General features: G+C 46.8%; 2 protein-coding genes across 3 annotated transcripts; both read left to right on the forward strand.

Annotated features, from left to right (window-relative positions):
- The first annotated feature begins 7 nt into the window (after window positions 1–7).
- LOC118087566 (zinc finger protein 428) lies at window positions 8–3,425 on the forward strand. The gene is made up of 2 exons (XM_060275635.1): window positions 8–1,545; window positions 2,051–3,425. The coding sequence occupies exons 1-2, from the start codon at window positions 1,458–1,460 to the stop codon at window positions 2,614–2,616; spliced, it is 654 nt and encodes a 217-aa protein (XP_060131618.1). The 5' UTR covers window positions 8–1,457; the 3' UTR covers window positions 2,617–3,425.
- Window positions 3,426–3,571: 146 nt separating this feature from the next.
- ZNF576 (zinc finger protein 576) lies at window positions 3,572–12,242 on the forward strand. Of its 2 annotated transcripts, none has more exons than XM_060275633.1 (4): window positions 3,572–5,532; window positions 5,959–6,031; window positions 7,025–7,241; window positions 8,119–12,242. In XM_060275633.1, exons 1-4 carry the CDS (start codon window positions 5,171–5,173, stop codon window positions 8,634–8,636), a joined length of 1,170 nt encoding a protein of 389 aa, XP_060131616.1. In that variant the 5' UTR covers window positions 3,572–5,170; the 3' UTR covers window positions 8,637–12,242. The 2 variants fall into 2 exon arrangements, with proteins under 2 accessions (XP_060131616.1, XP_034976226.2); XM_035120335.2 differs by having other exon boundaries at window positions 3,572–4,606.
- The last annotated feature ends 184 nt before the right edge of the window (window positions 12,243–12,426 follow it).

Genomic DNA, 12,426 nt, shown 5'->3' on the forward strand with positions numbered 1-12,426 from the left:
TCTCCATCCCATTTGCAAGAAACCTCGGAAGGGGAGAGTGCTTTGTGCTTGGATCCTTCTCCCTGGTTTCCCATAGCCATGTGGTAGGCCATTGTGAAAACAGGATATTGGGCTAGATAGGCCATTGGCCTGATCCAACAGGCTCTCTGTATATTATATTCTCTCAGTCTATAGACTTATTGGCCTTGACATCCCAGTTCCTAATTGAAAGGTGACATTTGTGGAGCAGGAGTAGGCACTAAAGGAGGAGATACTTGTCTTTATAGTGCTCTCTTCTGCATGGCTGGCAGTGGTGCCATGTGTTCATGGCAGTGCTCAATTTGTGGCCAGCCTCTATAGCATACAGATGTATGAGCTGCTTGGTTCATTGTGAGCTCTCTTTGACAAAAATCATCATTTTGATTTATTATTTAGGCATATTTTATTATGATGGAGCTTAGGGTGGGCTTAAAAAAGAAATATATGCAATAACCCAACAACAATTTTGCAAAGGAAGGTATAAATGAATGAAGCTTCACGGATGATGAGGGTTTTGAATTTGGGGGTCTCTCTCTCTCTCTCCCCCCCCAGTCTAAACACAGCAGTTGAGCCACACTGTCTGCTCATCCATCGTATCTCAGGGACCCAGTTCAGACACCTAGAACATGTAAAATGGCAGTTGCAGAATATATATTTTTCTCCTGGAAACTTGTGCAAGCCTGAGCATCATTCAGGAGTGGAAAACTCTTGTGAGACCTTTTGATGGGCTTTCATTTATGATGGCTAGCCTTTCAGTGGAATGAGGATTCAGGCAAGGTTGTTTGTCTTTCTTAGTTCTGCACAAGCACATGGAAAGTGTGACAGTGGGAAATAGACACAGATTTTAGTGTTCTCAGTCTTGGCTTTCTTATTCTTTCCATTTTTAAAAAGAAGAAGAAGAGGAACAAATTTATAGTCCCTAAGGTTGAGAACATGGCCTTGGAAGTGTCTATTGTCCTGGGGACCCCTGCCTTAAAATCTCAGCTCACAAAATGGTCTTGGCCTCAGTTTGCCACCTGCAAAATAGACATGGGTAATATCTGAGTTGATTCAAGGGGTGTTGAGTATCTTGACTACTGGTACCTACTTATTTTGGTCAATGTCCTACTTCATTGTAAAGATGGGTAATGAGCTACATTTTTAAGAATATATTTTGAAGGTACAATATTTTAAATGAGACCTTTGGTGGATAAAGGTGCATAAATAGGTGCATGAAACATATTTGAGGTTTCAAAAGAGTAGTTAGTTCATGAGGGGTGTGGACCTATGTGTGTGGAAAGGGAAGGTGGAGATAGAAAATCATTAATGGATTGGGATATTTGGGATGAGTCCCTACTTTTTAATGCATCTGTATTCAAGCCTTCTCTGATGATGAATTAGCCCAGAGCTGCCTGAGGTTCTGCCAGTTATGGACTGTGATTCTTCTAGGTGTCTCCACCATGCACGAGGAAGAGGATGAATCTGAAGCTACATCCGTATCTTCTGGAGACAGCAGCCCCCCTACCCCATCAGCCCAAAGCCTTCCAGGTACAAGGACATGAAAACGCCATATCACAAAGCATGCTATCCCTGTGCTGTGTAGCAAAATGGCTCAACTAAGAATGTTAAAGGGGGATCTTGTGTTGGAGCTGGGGTTTAAATTGAGTCTGGATTTAGCCACCTGTTCACAGTGCCAGGGATTCAGCTCAGCAGCCTCATGCTAGTCATGAAGAAAGCACATCTGAGCATTTCAGGAGTGCATTTCCAACACTGTTAACTGTAGCCCTTGCCATCCTTACACATTTTAGAGGAGTTAGCAGAATTTCTGGATTACAGGGTGTGACTTTCAGGCTGCCTTTGAGCTCCAGAACTTCCCCAGCCCCAGGATTTGACTTCCCCCACCCGCTCTGAATGACAGAAGCTGATTTGCAAAAAAATAAAATAAATATTAGGCAAATGGGAAGAACTGCTCCATTGCTGTAACTCCGAAACTTGGAGGTGTTGTTGTCTTTACCTCACTGCATTTCCCCCCTTCCTCTGCCTCTTTTATTAGGCCCCCGAAGCAAAGAGCTGCAGGCGACAGTTGGGGAGCTGGTGGACGATGGCGGAGAGGCTGGGCAGGATCAGCTGAGCTCTTCGCTGGCTCCCAGCCCTGAGTGGCATGAATGCCCCGAATGCGGCCGTGGCTTCGGCACCTCGCGCGCCCTGAAGGTGCACCGCAGCTACCACGAGGGGCGCAAGCGGCCACACAGCGGCTCCTCTTCCTCCAAACAGCCACCGCCTCTGATCCTGCCCAGTAACCCCAACAACCAGGAAGGGCGAGCAGCCCCCACCTCTGGCCGGGGCCGAGTTTTTCACTACATATGTGCTGAGTGCGGCCTGGGCTTTGCCTCCCCGGCCACCCTGGAGGGCCATCGCTGCGAACACGGCTGGTGCTGGAGCCCCCCGCCTGTTCCCCATAACAAGCTCCCCCCCTCCCCCACCCTGAGGGAGGCCAACGGGGACCAGGACACAGATGGGGCCGACGGACCGTACCACTGCACCGAGTGCCCGGGGGAGTTTGGCTTGGTGTCAGAACTTCATGAGCACTACATGCTCCATGCCCGAGGAGAGCTGTAGATCACATCTTTTCTGCCCCTTCCCAATCCCCCTCCCTAATCTAATCAGTGGCGCCTGCCAAGGGATCTGCCTGGCCAGGACTCTGGGAGAGAAGTGAAGCCTCCTTCATTTTTTGTTTTGTTTTTTGAGGTCCTCTTAATTTCATTCTATTTTTCTAAAATGAATTTAGCAGGAGGGGAGGAGAGTTGGGAGGGTACGTGGTCACTCGGAACAATCCCTCCTGCATGCCCTGCCTCCTCAGAGTGAGTGTAGCAAACGCAGGAGCTCCCTGCCCACATGCAGGGAAGGGAGCTGTTGCCTTCTCCCTTCCCCCAGAGAGAGGAGCTTTCTATGGGTCTGGCGCCTGTAGGTCCTAGCTAATTATTCCCCAAAGGGAGCCCATGTCAATGGGCTTTTTGCAATGAAAGCACTAAGCAGTATTGGGCGTGTTGCTCATTTTTAAACAATTGAACCAGGAGAGGTTTTATTCCAGGCCTATCCCAAGGCTGAGGGAGGAGGAAGGGCTGGGTTAGAATGGCATGTCCTGTGCACGAGGGTCTTGCATCCCTGCTGCCCACCCTCTTACTGTGTAGACAGTCCCCTCCCCAATTTAGGTGCCCATCCTCTCGCTTGTCACCATTTTCGGCACCTGGGTGGTCCATGCTGAACTGAAGCTGTGTTCTGTCTGTCTCTGTGTGTGCGTGTGCGTGTGTTTGGCTTTTTAAAGAGAGCGGCTTCTAGAGACGGCATCCATTCAGCATCAATCATGAATCTTAACAACCTCTCTTCACAGTAGCTGGGAGAGTCGGTTTAATAAAAGTGATTCTGTATGTGTGACTTCTCACTGTGCCCATCTCTCTCTTCGTGAATGGGGGAAGCTTGATGGCACTGGATTTGGCTGCAGAGATGGATGAGGGGCTATTTCAGGTGCAGGGGAACCCTTTGACCCTCCAGGTGTTGGCTGAATGGCAACTCTCATCAGCCCCAGCTAGCCAGGGGCCAGGGACAAAGAGAATTGTAACCATCCCTTTCCACTGGCCATGCTGGCTGAGGCTGATGGGAACTGGAGTCCAACATTATTTAGAGGTCCCCAATCCCTGCTAGAGAAACAACTAGAGCACCATGCATCTTAACATCCAGTTCCTGTTTGAAAGCTGCTTTTGGAGTAGCCAAAAGTACAGGGAGAAGACTCAAGCGAAGGGAAGTTTACATACCACCAATAAAACACTACCATCAATGCATGGAATCTAAGCGACAGAACACAAAAGGGAAAAGAGATGGGGACAGAAGAGGAATAATTCCAACTTGTGCACCAATTCTTAAGTTAATTGTAGCTGGAATTGGGAACAGAAGAGCCAAATGGAACTGGTCTTCCAGCAGAGCTGACGGAGAAGCCCTCATTCCCTTTATTCCATCTGCTGCAGCCTGATGGCATAGCTGCTGCCAGGTGACAGTTGAGGGAGAAGCTAAATAGATCTGTAGTATAGCTTAGCTACAGTTCTGCCATATGTGTGGTTTAGCTCTGTTGGGAAAGATGAACACGCTTGTCTCATGCACTTGAAGCACATATTAGGAAATAGCTGTGTTGCTTTGGCATAGTTCCCAGGTAGCTCTCGATACAGAATGAATTCACTCCTTTATTTTTAAGTTTTCAAAAAAAGCACTGAAAGTGTTGGGCAAACATTTCCTTCTGTCAGGATCTGATAATTCAGAAGCACATATTTACAGCTCTGTTGGGTGTCATATCTCTCCACTACTGTGCATCCTTAAATACTATAGCTTATATACTTCCTGTCAAGCAAGTCCCAGTATGTGGGATTTCACAAGTAAATTTGCATAGCTAGGGATTATGGGAGTTGTAGGCTTTCCTCCTCCCTGCTCTATAGCTGTACCTTGAAAGTTGGCAAGGCTGGCTCAAGAGTGATTTGTTTCTCCAGATTACCCAGATTTTCACGAGACGTCCGTCATCCTAGTTCCTTATTCTAGACAGCAACTTCAGTTTCCAGACTAGGTATGACTGGCAAAATACCACTTGCAATATTAGTTTTTATTTTTTTAATAAAACATTGCTTTTTGGTGCTGCCTCCAATTGTTTTAAACAAACAACCAAACAATGTGTTGTTAATTGTGAACCAAACTGCTCAGTTCTGCCTTCATTTAAAAGCATGTTCTGGTTTCATCCATTGCTGGGTAGAACAAGCAGCTAGCTGCAGGCTTACATCAAGAGCCACGTGGTTGGCCACAGTGAGAACAGGATGCTGGGCTCCGGTGGACTATTGGCCTGATCCAGCAGAGCTCTTCTGTTAGGAAGTGGACTCTGGCTCCTGGAAGCTCATGCCACAATAAAAAAACACTTGTTGGTCTTGGCACCACAAGACTTGTTGATTTTGATGCCAACAGTCCTAACACATCAAACCCCTCTGGAAATTGTTTACCATGTAAGACGGGATATAATGATGAGGATGACTATTAAATACTTTTCTACTCGCTCCCGAAACGAGCAATCATGCAATTTGTGGAAAGTGTGAGAGCCCTCATCATGATCTCACGGTACACCCCGTGTGTGTGTGTGTGAATGAAAATAAGGAAAACGGGGGCCAAAATAAGAGAAAGTTGCATGGAAGAGCTGCCCTGCCTTTGGCACGGCAGTAGGAACGGCCAGGCAGAATTTCAGCCGGTGCAGATTTCCTTCCTATCCGCAGCTTTGGCCAAAGCTTTACCTGCTGAACATCTTCCTGTTATGCTTGCTATTAAAAGAGCAGAGCTAGTCTCGGCTGACGGAGCCAGCGCATGCGCTCCGCCATCTCAGCCCTCCACTTCGCGGCTGGGATCGGAAACAGGAAAGAGCATGCGCATAAGCCCCCTTTTTTTCAACAAAGCGACGAAATCTATGGTCGGCACCATAGACTTAGACGAATCGGAGGCGGCCTCATGCAGGTGGCTACGCTTGCCCTATAACTAACTCTATGGTAGAAGAGCCGTCCCACCTATCGTTAATGTCTTATTTGGGCGCATCGCGCCATTTACGTCGCATCAGGGCTGCCTAATATATTGCCTGAAAATAATAATCACGGAGTGTGCCCTTCTAGGGACCACAGAGGGGTAACTTCGAGACGGCTTCCTAGTCTCAGTCCATTCCTGTATCCGTGCCGCGAATAAAAAGCTGCGGCGGCAACAAGATAAAAGTATGCGTATGGATATTAGTCAGGCGGATGTTTAGTCATCGCTCTACAGGAAATTCGCGAGGAAAGGCCTTGTTGGAGGAGGAAGGTCCCCGGAAGCAGGAAAAAAAAGTGTGGGGTAAAAAAAACGTAGAGAAAGGTGATGGTTGAGATATTCATTTTAAATTTTTCGTATTGACAGGGGAGCCGAGCGGGCCTTTTCGAGAGAGGCTTTTCGTTGTTCCTTAAGGGCCGGGAGTGGAGAGATGGCAGAGGTAAGTGCCTGAGGAGGAGCTGGAACAGTCGAGGGACTGTCACTGGCGAGAGGTGAAGGTGGGAGACCTGACTGCGGGCGGAGGAAGAGGCTGCTCTGGACCGAGCCGCCGCGTAGGTGCCGGGGGGGGGGGAGGCGCCGCTAGCCTAGAAGAGGCTATGGTCCCCACAGCAGGCCATTCGGGGACATTAGCTCCCGGCGGCAGCAGCCGGCGTGGCCCATGGCTAGGGATTGTGGGAGTTGTAGACCTACGAGGGCTTTCCCCTTCCCGGCTTGGTGGAGGAGGTGATATTGTGGGGCTGGGGGTGAGGTGAGCGCATTTGTGGGAGGGAGGAGGCTCTTCTTAGGAGACGGTCAGCGAGGAGGAAATGTTGGGGGCGGGCGCAGATGTGTAGCACTTTATTAGTTAAAATAACCTTTCAAGCCACGTTGGGTGGTTGTTGTTGTGTTTATTAGCATGTTATATATTTTCACGTTTTTGGTTCATAAAGCACCATGTGATCCTTGAATGAAGTGTTTTATAGAAATATAATAAATGATATGATGGTGATGATGATTACAAAAAACCTGGTAACCTGGTCCATGAAACTAGTAGTAGCCTCTTAGAATGTCCACATATACTTTTGCTAGCACAACGGTGGTCTTAAAAAGGCAACAACTGTACACTTGTGCATGTATTTTTCCTTGGAAGACAACACTTTCTGTTTGGTAATCATTTTGTAAGATATTCCATAATGTTTGCAAAGAAACAGCAACAACAAGAGTCCATCTGACTTCTAGTTTACAGGTGCCTCTTTGCTTGGTTGACCTGAAACAGTATGTTGAAAAAAGCTGCTTCGCTAACTGCTGTTTACATTTCCTGGAAGCAGAAGCTATGAGGAGCATCTCCTTTAAAAAGAAGTGCATCACACATGGGCATAACCTGAGTTGTGTATGAGGAAGGGAGCCAAGAGGGATTGAGTCTTTTGCTCACAACTTGGTTTCATTCTTACAGGTAGCAATGGCTGATTCTTCTGCAGTTGGTACGCCACTGTTGACTGAGCAACTTCTTACAAAGGACTGCAATGGGCTTGATGTTTCAAAAGCCCAGGAGCATCTAACAGTCTGTAAGCCAGAGCCTATCTGTGTAGAGGTGAGCTCCACAGTGCTGCCCCCTGTCTGCCCAGGCACAAATGACAGAGAAAAAGGACTCCCTAGCAATAGTGCAATCTGTGAGTACTATGGTTTTGTTCTTGCTTTTAGAATTTAAACGATTCTCCAGCTGGTGAAAGAGAGTTTCTAGCACCCTGTTATAAACAACTATTAAAAAGTTGCATTAGAAATTATAATCTTCTTCCTTTCAGTATGTTTCTCTGCCAGCATTCTGAAATATGAACAAGGATATGACTGCATGACATCATGAGACACAGGTTTTCTGCATGGCACCATTTGCAGTGCAGAGCGCCAGCTCTAGGTCCATGCATGCAACCCAATGTATTGCCCAGGTTCTGCAGTTTCCTAGCTTTCATTAAAAAAATGAGGGGAAAGCTTCTAGCTCTCATAATTATAGAGGAAAATCTTTAAAACTATTTAATACTTACTTTCAGGTAAGTAACCACCGCCTTTAGGTGAGGAATGCCTGTCCACTTCTATTGCCTATGTCACTTTCATCCTGATAGTTTGCATGTGAGGCCCTTCTCCTAATCAACTCTTCATTCTCCCTTTATCCCTGCTGGGGAACAGCCAAAGTGTTCCACAGCGATTACTTGACTGGAGAAACACAACAGTGTGTAAAGACAGCTGCTGCTTGGTATCTCCCCTCTCCCCACTTCTGCTATCACTCTTCAACAGTTGCTGAAGGAGGAGTGTAGCTTATGCAACCACCTCAATAGCTTGTTTACAATGCTGACTTAAGCCTACATAGCTTGCGTAGTCCGAAGGTTGTGAGAATGAATAGTGTCCTGCTGATGAAAAACTGATTGCCAGGAAGGCAGACTTTTCATGGCATTCTATCCACCTGTTTCTCCTTCTCTTCAGGGAGGTTCTGCAAAGTAAACTGCAGGTTCTGCCAGGCCCTGCTTGATTCCCTGTGTTTCTCTTCATCTCCAGACAGCCTGGGTGCCAATCAGTGTTTTCACTGCCTGATCACCTTCCCAGATGAGAAGTTCAAGGAGCGGCACATGAAGCGGGAGCACCCGGAGGACTTTGTTCAGGCCAATCTGCGTGATGCTCTTTTTGTCTGCTTCATATGTAACAAGGCCTTTGAGAGTTCTCGTGCACTCATCTGCCACCAGCGGGGCCATGCGCCAGCCCCGCCTTCTGACTCTACTGACTGCTTGCGCCCTACCTTTGACTGCCATGACTGTGGCCGCCGCTTCAGCCAGTTGGCCAACTACCAGCGTCACCGCCTGGGCCATGCTGCGGGCCACAGCTTGCCTCACCAGTGTCCGGACTGTGGCAAGAGCTTCCGACAGCTTTCAAACTTGCGTCGGCACCAGGCTTTCCACCAGCAGACCCAGGAGTTGCTGCCCTCCCTCCCCTATTCCTGCATGGAGTGTGGGGAGAGCTTTAACCAGGAGGCTGGGCTGCATGAACACTACATCCGCCATGCCCGTGGGGAGCTCTAATATAAGCTGTAGCTTCGTATCTATTCCCTGGATCCAGGTGGAGGCAGGAAGATGACAGGCATTGCTGTGTGAGATGCAGAGCCAGAATGAGGCAAGGAACAGGATTGACGGGTCCTTTCTGGTTGAGAAACAGAAGGGGGAAGTCGCTGTTTTTAGGAGGTGTTACATCTGGTTTTGCTCCAGCCAGGAAGAATAGTTGGTACAGGGATATAAGCAAAGCTGTATTTTCCTTATAGGAAGTGCTGTCTCCATAGAGTGAGGATAACTGAAGGGCTGAGGATGGGAATATTCACTTTTAGGAGATGCTGACTTCCACCTAGTTCATGGCAAGATTTGCTGCTGGTCAAAGGGGTGGGAAACTTCCATCAGTATTTTGCCTTTTCTAGATGCTCGGCTGTCATGAAGGGCACACTTTTTGCACTCCCACCTGCCCAAGCTTGGAATTTCTGGGTAGCCTTGCAGAGAACCTGCTTGCTTCCTGCAGAAGGTTGGGAAGAGTTAACTGTTTGAGGGTGCAGAGTAGAAGTTAAGTCAGCCGATTAAACTTTACAAGTGCTTTTTATAGGGAGAGAATTCAAGTGAGAAGATTCACTTGTTTTTTAAACCTGAACTATACACAGCTTTGGGTTTGAGCCAACCCCTTCATTTGTGAGTATCCTGATTGGATTCTCTACTCAAGTGAGAGATTGGGAGGCAGAAGACCAGTGCTCCCCCCCGGGGGGTACTGAAGGTTACGCAATACAAGCACCTTTTCTTTTCCTAAAGAAAAGCACTGGTTAAAAACATGGCACTTAATGTAACAACTTCATGGTGAATACTGGCACTTTTTCCTTTTTTTTTTTAGAAGCACTGCAGAAGACAGTATAAATTATGTTCCTCAGCTCTGTGTACAATACCAGAAGCACCTCTTAGGCTCTCAATAGGCCAGCAGTGGAGAATCTTTTTCCTGTTGATGGCTGCACTCCCTTGAGGGAGGGAGGCAGAGTCAAAAGTGGGCAGGGCCACCTCTCTCCTCTCCTTCCTTTTCCTTCCCCTCTCAGCAGGCTGCTGGGGGAACTACTTATCTGTGCTTCCCAGAGATCTGAGCCAGTGTATTGCAGTCTCTCTGCTACCTCCATCCATTTCAGCCTTCCTTCTGTATTTCCCCCTTCCTGCCCTCTTTCCCCAGACATTAGGCTGCATGATATTCTGCTGAAGTCCGCCGATTACCCACTCCTGACACAGACATTGCCATTTATGGTGAGGTACCAAACTGCGGGAGGCAGTGGAAGACAGGAGTGCCTGGTGTGCTCTGGTCCATGGGGTCACGAAGAGTCGGAGATGACTAAATGACTAAACAACAACAACGATTTCTCCATCCCCCTCCTTGTCCCTCGGGGAAAACATATGCCTTGAAAAGAAAATGGTGGAGCGGTATATACTTACACTCCAGTGTGTTTGCTACCCAACATGGAGCAGATTATGCTGGCTCTTCTGGCCAGTGCAATGTGTTAGAAACTTGACAGCCCCATGCTGTCCACTTGGTGGCACTGCCAGCTAGAAATTGAAAGCATAGTCTCCATTCCAAGGCACCTAACACTAAAAAATAAATCTCCTCTGTACTGAGTCACTATATATACTGAGTCATTGGTCTGCTTGGCCCAGTACTGTTTTTGTCAGCTGACATTTGAGAACATTCTCAAATCCCAGATCCTTTTAAACTGGTGATGATGCGGATGGAACATGAGACCTTCCGTTCTCCCGAAACTGAGCTGTGAACACTGCTAAACCATGCTGGATCACATGGAAAGGCTTTTGCTCGCCCAAATAGGCACTTTGGCCCCTCCCGCACTATAACCTGCCGTGTTATATGGCTTTAAATTGTCATGGCTTCCTCCCAAAGGATCCTGGGAACTGCTGTTTATTATGGGTGCTGTGAGCTGTTAGGAGATCTTTAATCCCCTCACAGAGCTACATTTCCCAGAGTTGACTAGGGGGAGGGATTGATTGTTAAACCACACTGGGAACTGTAGCTTTGTGAAGGGAATAGGGATCTCCTTACAGCTTTCAGCACCTATAACCAAGTAGGATGTTTGGGGGAAGATCTATGACTGTTTATAGTAGTAAAATACTGCTTATGGAGCCTCAAATTCAGTTCCTGGTCCTTTTCATTTTATAATTATTTTTTCCTGATAATAAAACAGCTCATGATTTCTTTATTTCCCCACTAATGCAACACTACTACTACTACTACTACTACTAGTTATTAATGATGACTCTTTCCCATTAAAATAATTTTTGTGGGTGTCTTGAGAGAGCTGTATCCCCATTTATATAATAATACTAATAATAATAATACTAATAATAATAATAATACTAATAATTTATTATTTATACCCCGCCCATCTGGCCGGGTTCCCCCAGCCACTCTGGGCGGCTTCCAACAAAACATTAAAATACAGAAATCCATCAAACATTAAAAGCTTCCCTAAACAGGGCTGCCTTAAGATGCCTTCTAAAGGTCTGGTAATTGTTGTTCTCTTTGACCTCTGGTGGGAGGGCATTCCACAGGGTGGGTGCCCCTACTGAGAAGGCCCTCTGCCTGGTTCCCTGTAACTTAGCTTCTAGTAGCGAGGGAACCGCCAGAAGGCCCTCAGCACTGGACCTCTTGTCATTGCACTTGTCATTGCCATTATTCATATATTACTACAGGGCTATACAAATACCTGTGCTAGAGGAGCACAGCAGAAAGCTCAGTATGTGAATTCGTAAAATAAAACTGAAAAATGTTAACAGTGATTTGCGTGCACACATCTAATGTGGGGTAATGAGTTGTTGCTTTTTACTCATTGATTACACAAACACTAGCCAATAGGTGCCTGTCATACTCTCAGCCACATTCCACCCAGCACATAATGGATGTTTTAGCGGGAGGACAATTGCTTAGCAATGAAATGTGTCTTAAAAGCAGGGAAGTATGCTATGCCCATAAATAGTAGGGCTACTAGAAGTGTCTGGGTGCACGTCCCAAGTTCTGTCTTCATCCATCTTCAGGTAGGGCTTGGAGAAGCCCTGTCTGAAATCTTGGAGAGCTGTTTCCCATCCATCTAGGCAAGACTTAACTGAGATGGACCATTGGTTCTGACTCTGTAGAAGGCAGCTTCCTATGCTCCCCATATTTACCTGCGTGGGACTGTTTTGTTCTCCTTCTGCGCAAGCGAACAAGCCAGGAAGTCAGTTAGCCACACACACACACACACACACACACACAGAGTCCTTTCCAGATCAAAGCACACAACCTGTTTTTTAAAGTGCTTCCTTGATGGCACACATAGCTAATCAGAAGTACTTAAATAGAACCTTGATCTCCTCCGGAAATAATGATTTATGTTCACCAACAAGAAAATAATGTTTGGATTTGTGTGGTGTCACATTAATGTAGGAAAAGACAAGTCTAGCATGCTTTGGGAGGGAGATGGATGGGTAGGAAGTCACCAGTAGCCTGCTCCTATCTGAGCCAAGAGCTACAGTAAGTTTCCCCAAAGTTTTATGGCAATATTGTGAACTTTTAATCAATAGTGGCTTCTGGGATGTATAAATATAGCTACTGGTCTTTTTAAGTTAAGGGGGCAGGAACGTTACTTGTGACAACAATGAATTTGTTCTGGAAGTCATCCAAAGATGACACGGGGGGGGGGTCCCTTCCAATTCTACAGTTCTATGATTTGGTATCTCAATACAGCAATGAAAATGTTGCTTGAATTGGTCAGCAAGGCAGGGATGGGGAACCTGGGATTAGACTGCATCTCCC

Source organism: Zootoca vivipara, chromosome 6 (genome assembly GCF_963506605.1).
Source record: "Zootoca vivipara chromosome 6, rZooViv1.1, whole genome shotgun sequence".
NCBI classification, from domain to species: domain Eukaryota; kingdom Metazoa; phylum Chordata; class Lepidosauria; order Squamata; family Lacertidae; genus Zootoca; species Zootoca vivipara.

Bases quoted from the DNA above. Each gene is read 5' to 3' on its own strand.
- LOC118087566 (XM_060275635.1), top strand. From the start codon at position 1,458: ATGCACGAGGAAGAGGATGAATCTGAAGCTACATCCGTATCTTCTGGA. The intron at 1,546-2,050 runs GTACAAGGACAT...CTCTTTTATTAG, and splicing joins ATCAGCCCAAAGCCTTCCAG to GCCCCCGAAGCAAAGAGCTG.
- ZNF576 (XM_060275633.1), top strand. From the start codon at position 5,171: ATGAAAATAAGGAAAACGGGGGCCAAAATAAGAGAAAGTTGCATGGAA. The intron at 6,032-7,024 runs GTAAGTGCCTGA...TCATTCTTACAG, and splicing joins GGAGTGGAGAGATGGCAGAG to GTAGCAATGGCTGATTCTTC. The intron at 7,242-8,118 runs GTGAGTACTATG...CTTCATCTCCAG, and splicing joins CCCTAGCAATAGTGCAATCT to ACAGCCTGGGTGCCAATCAG.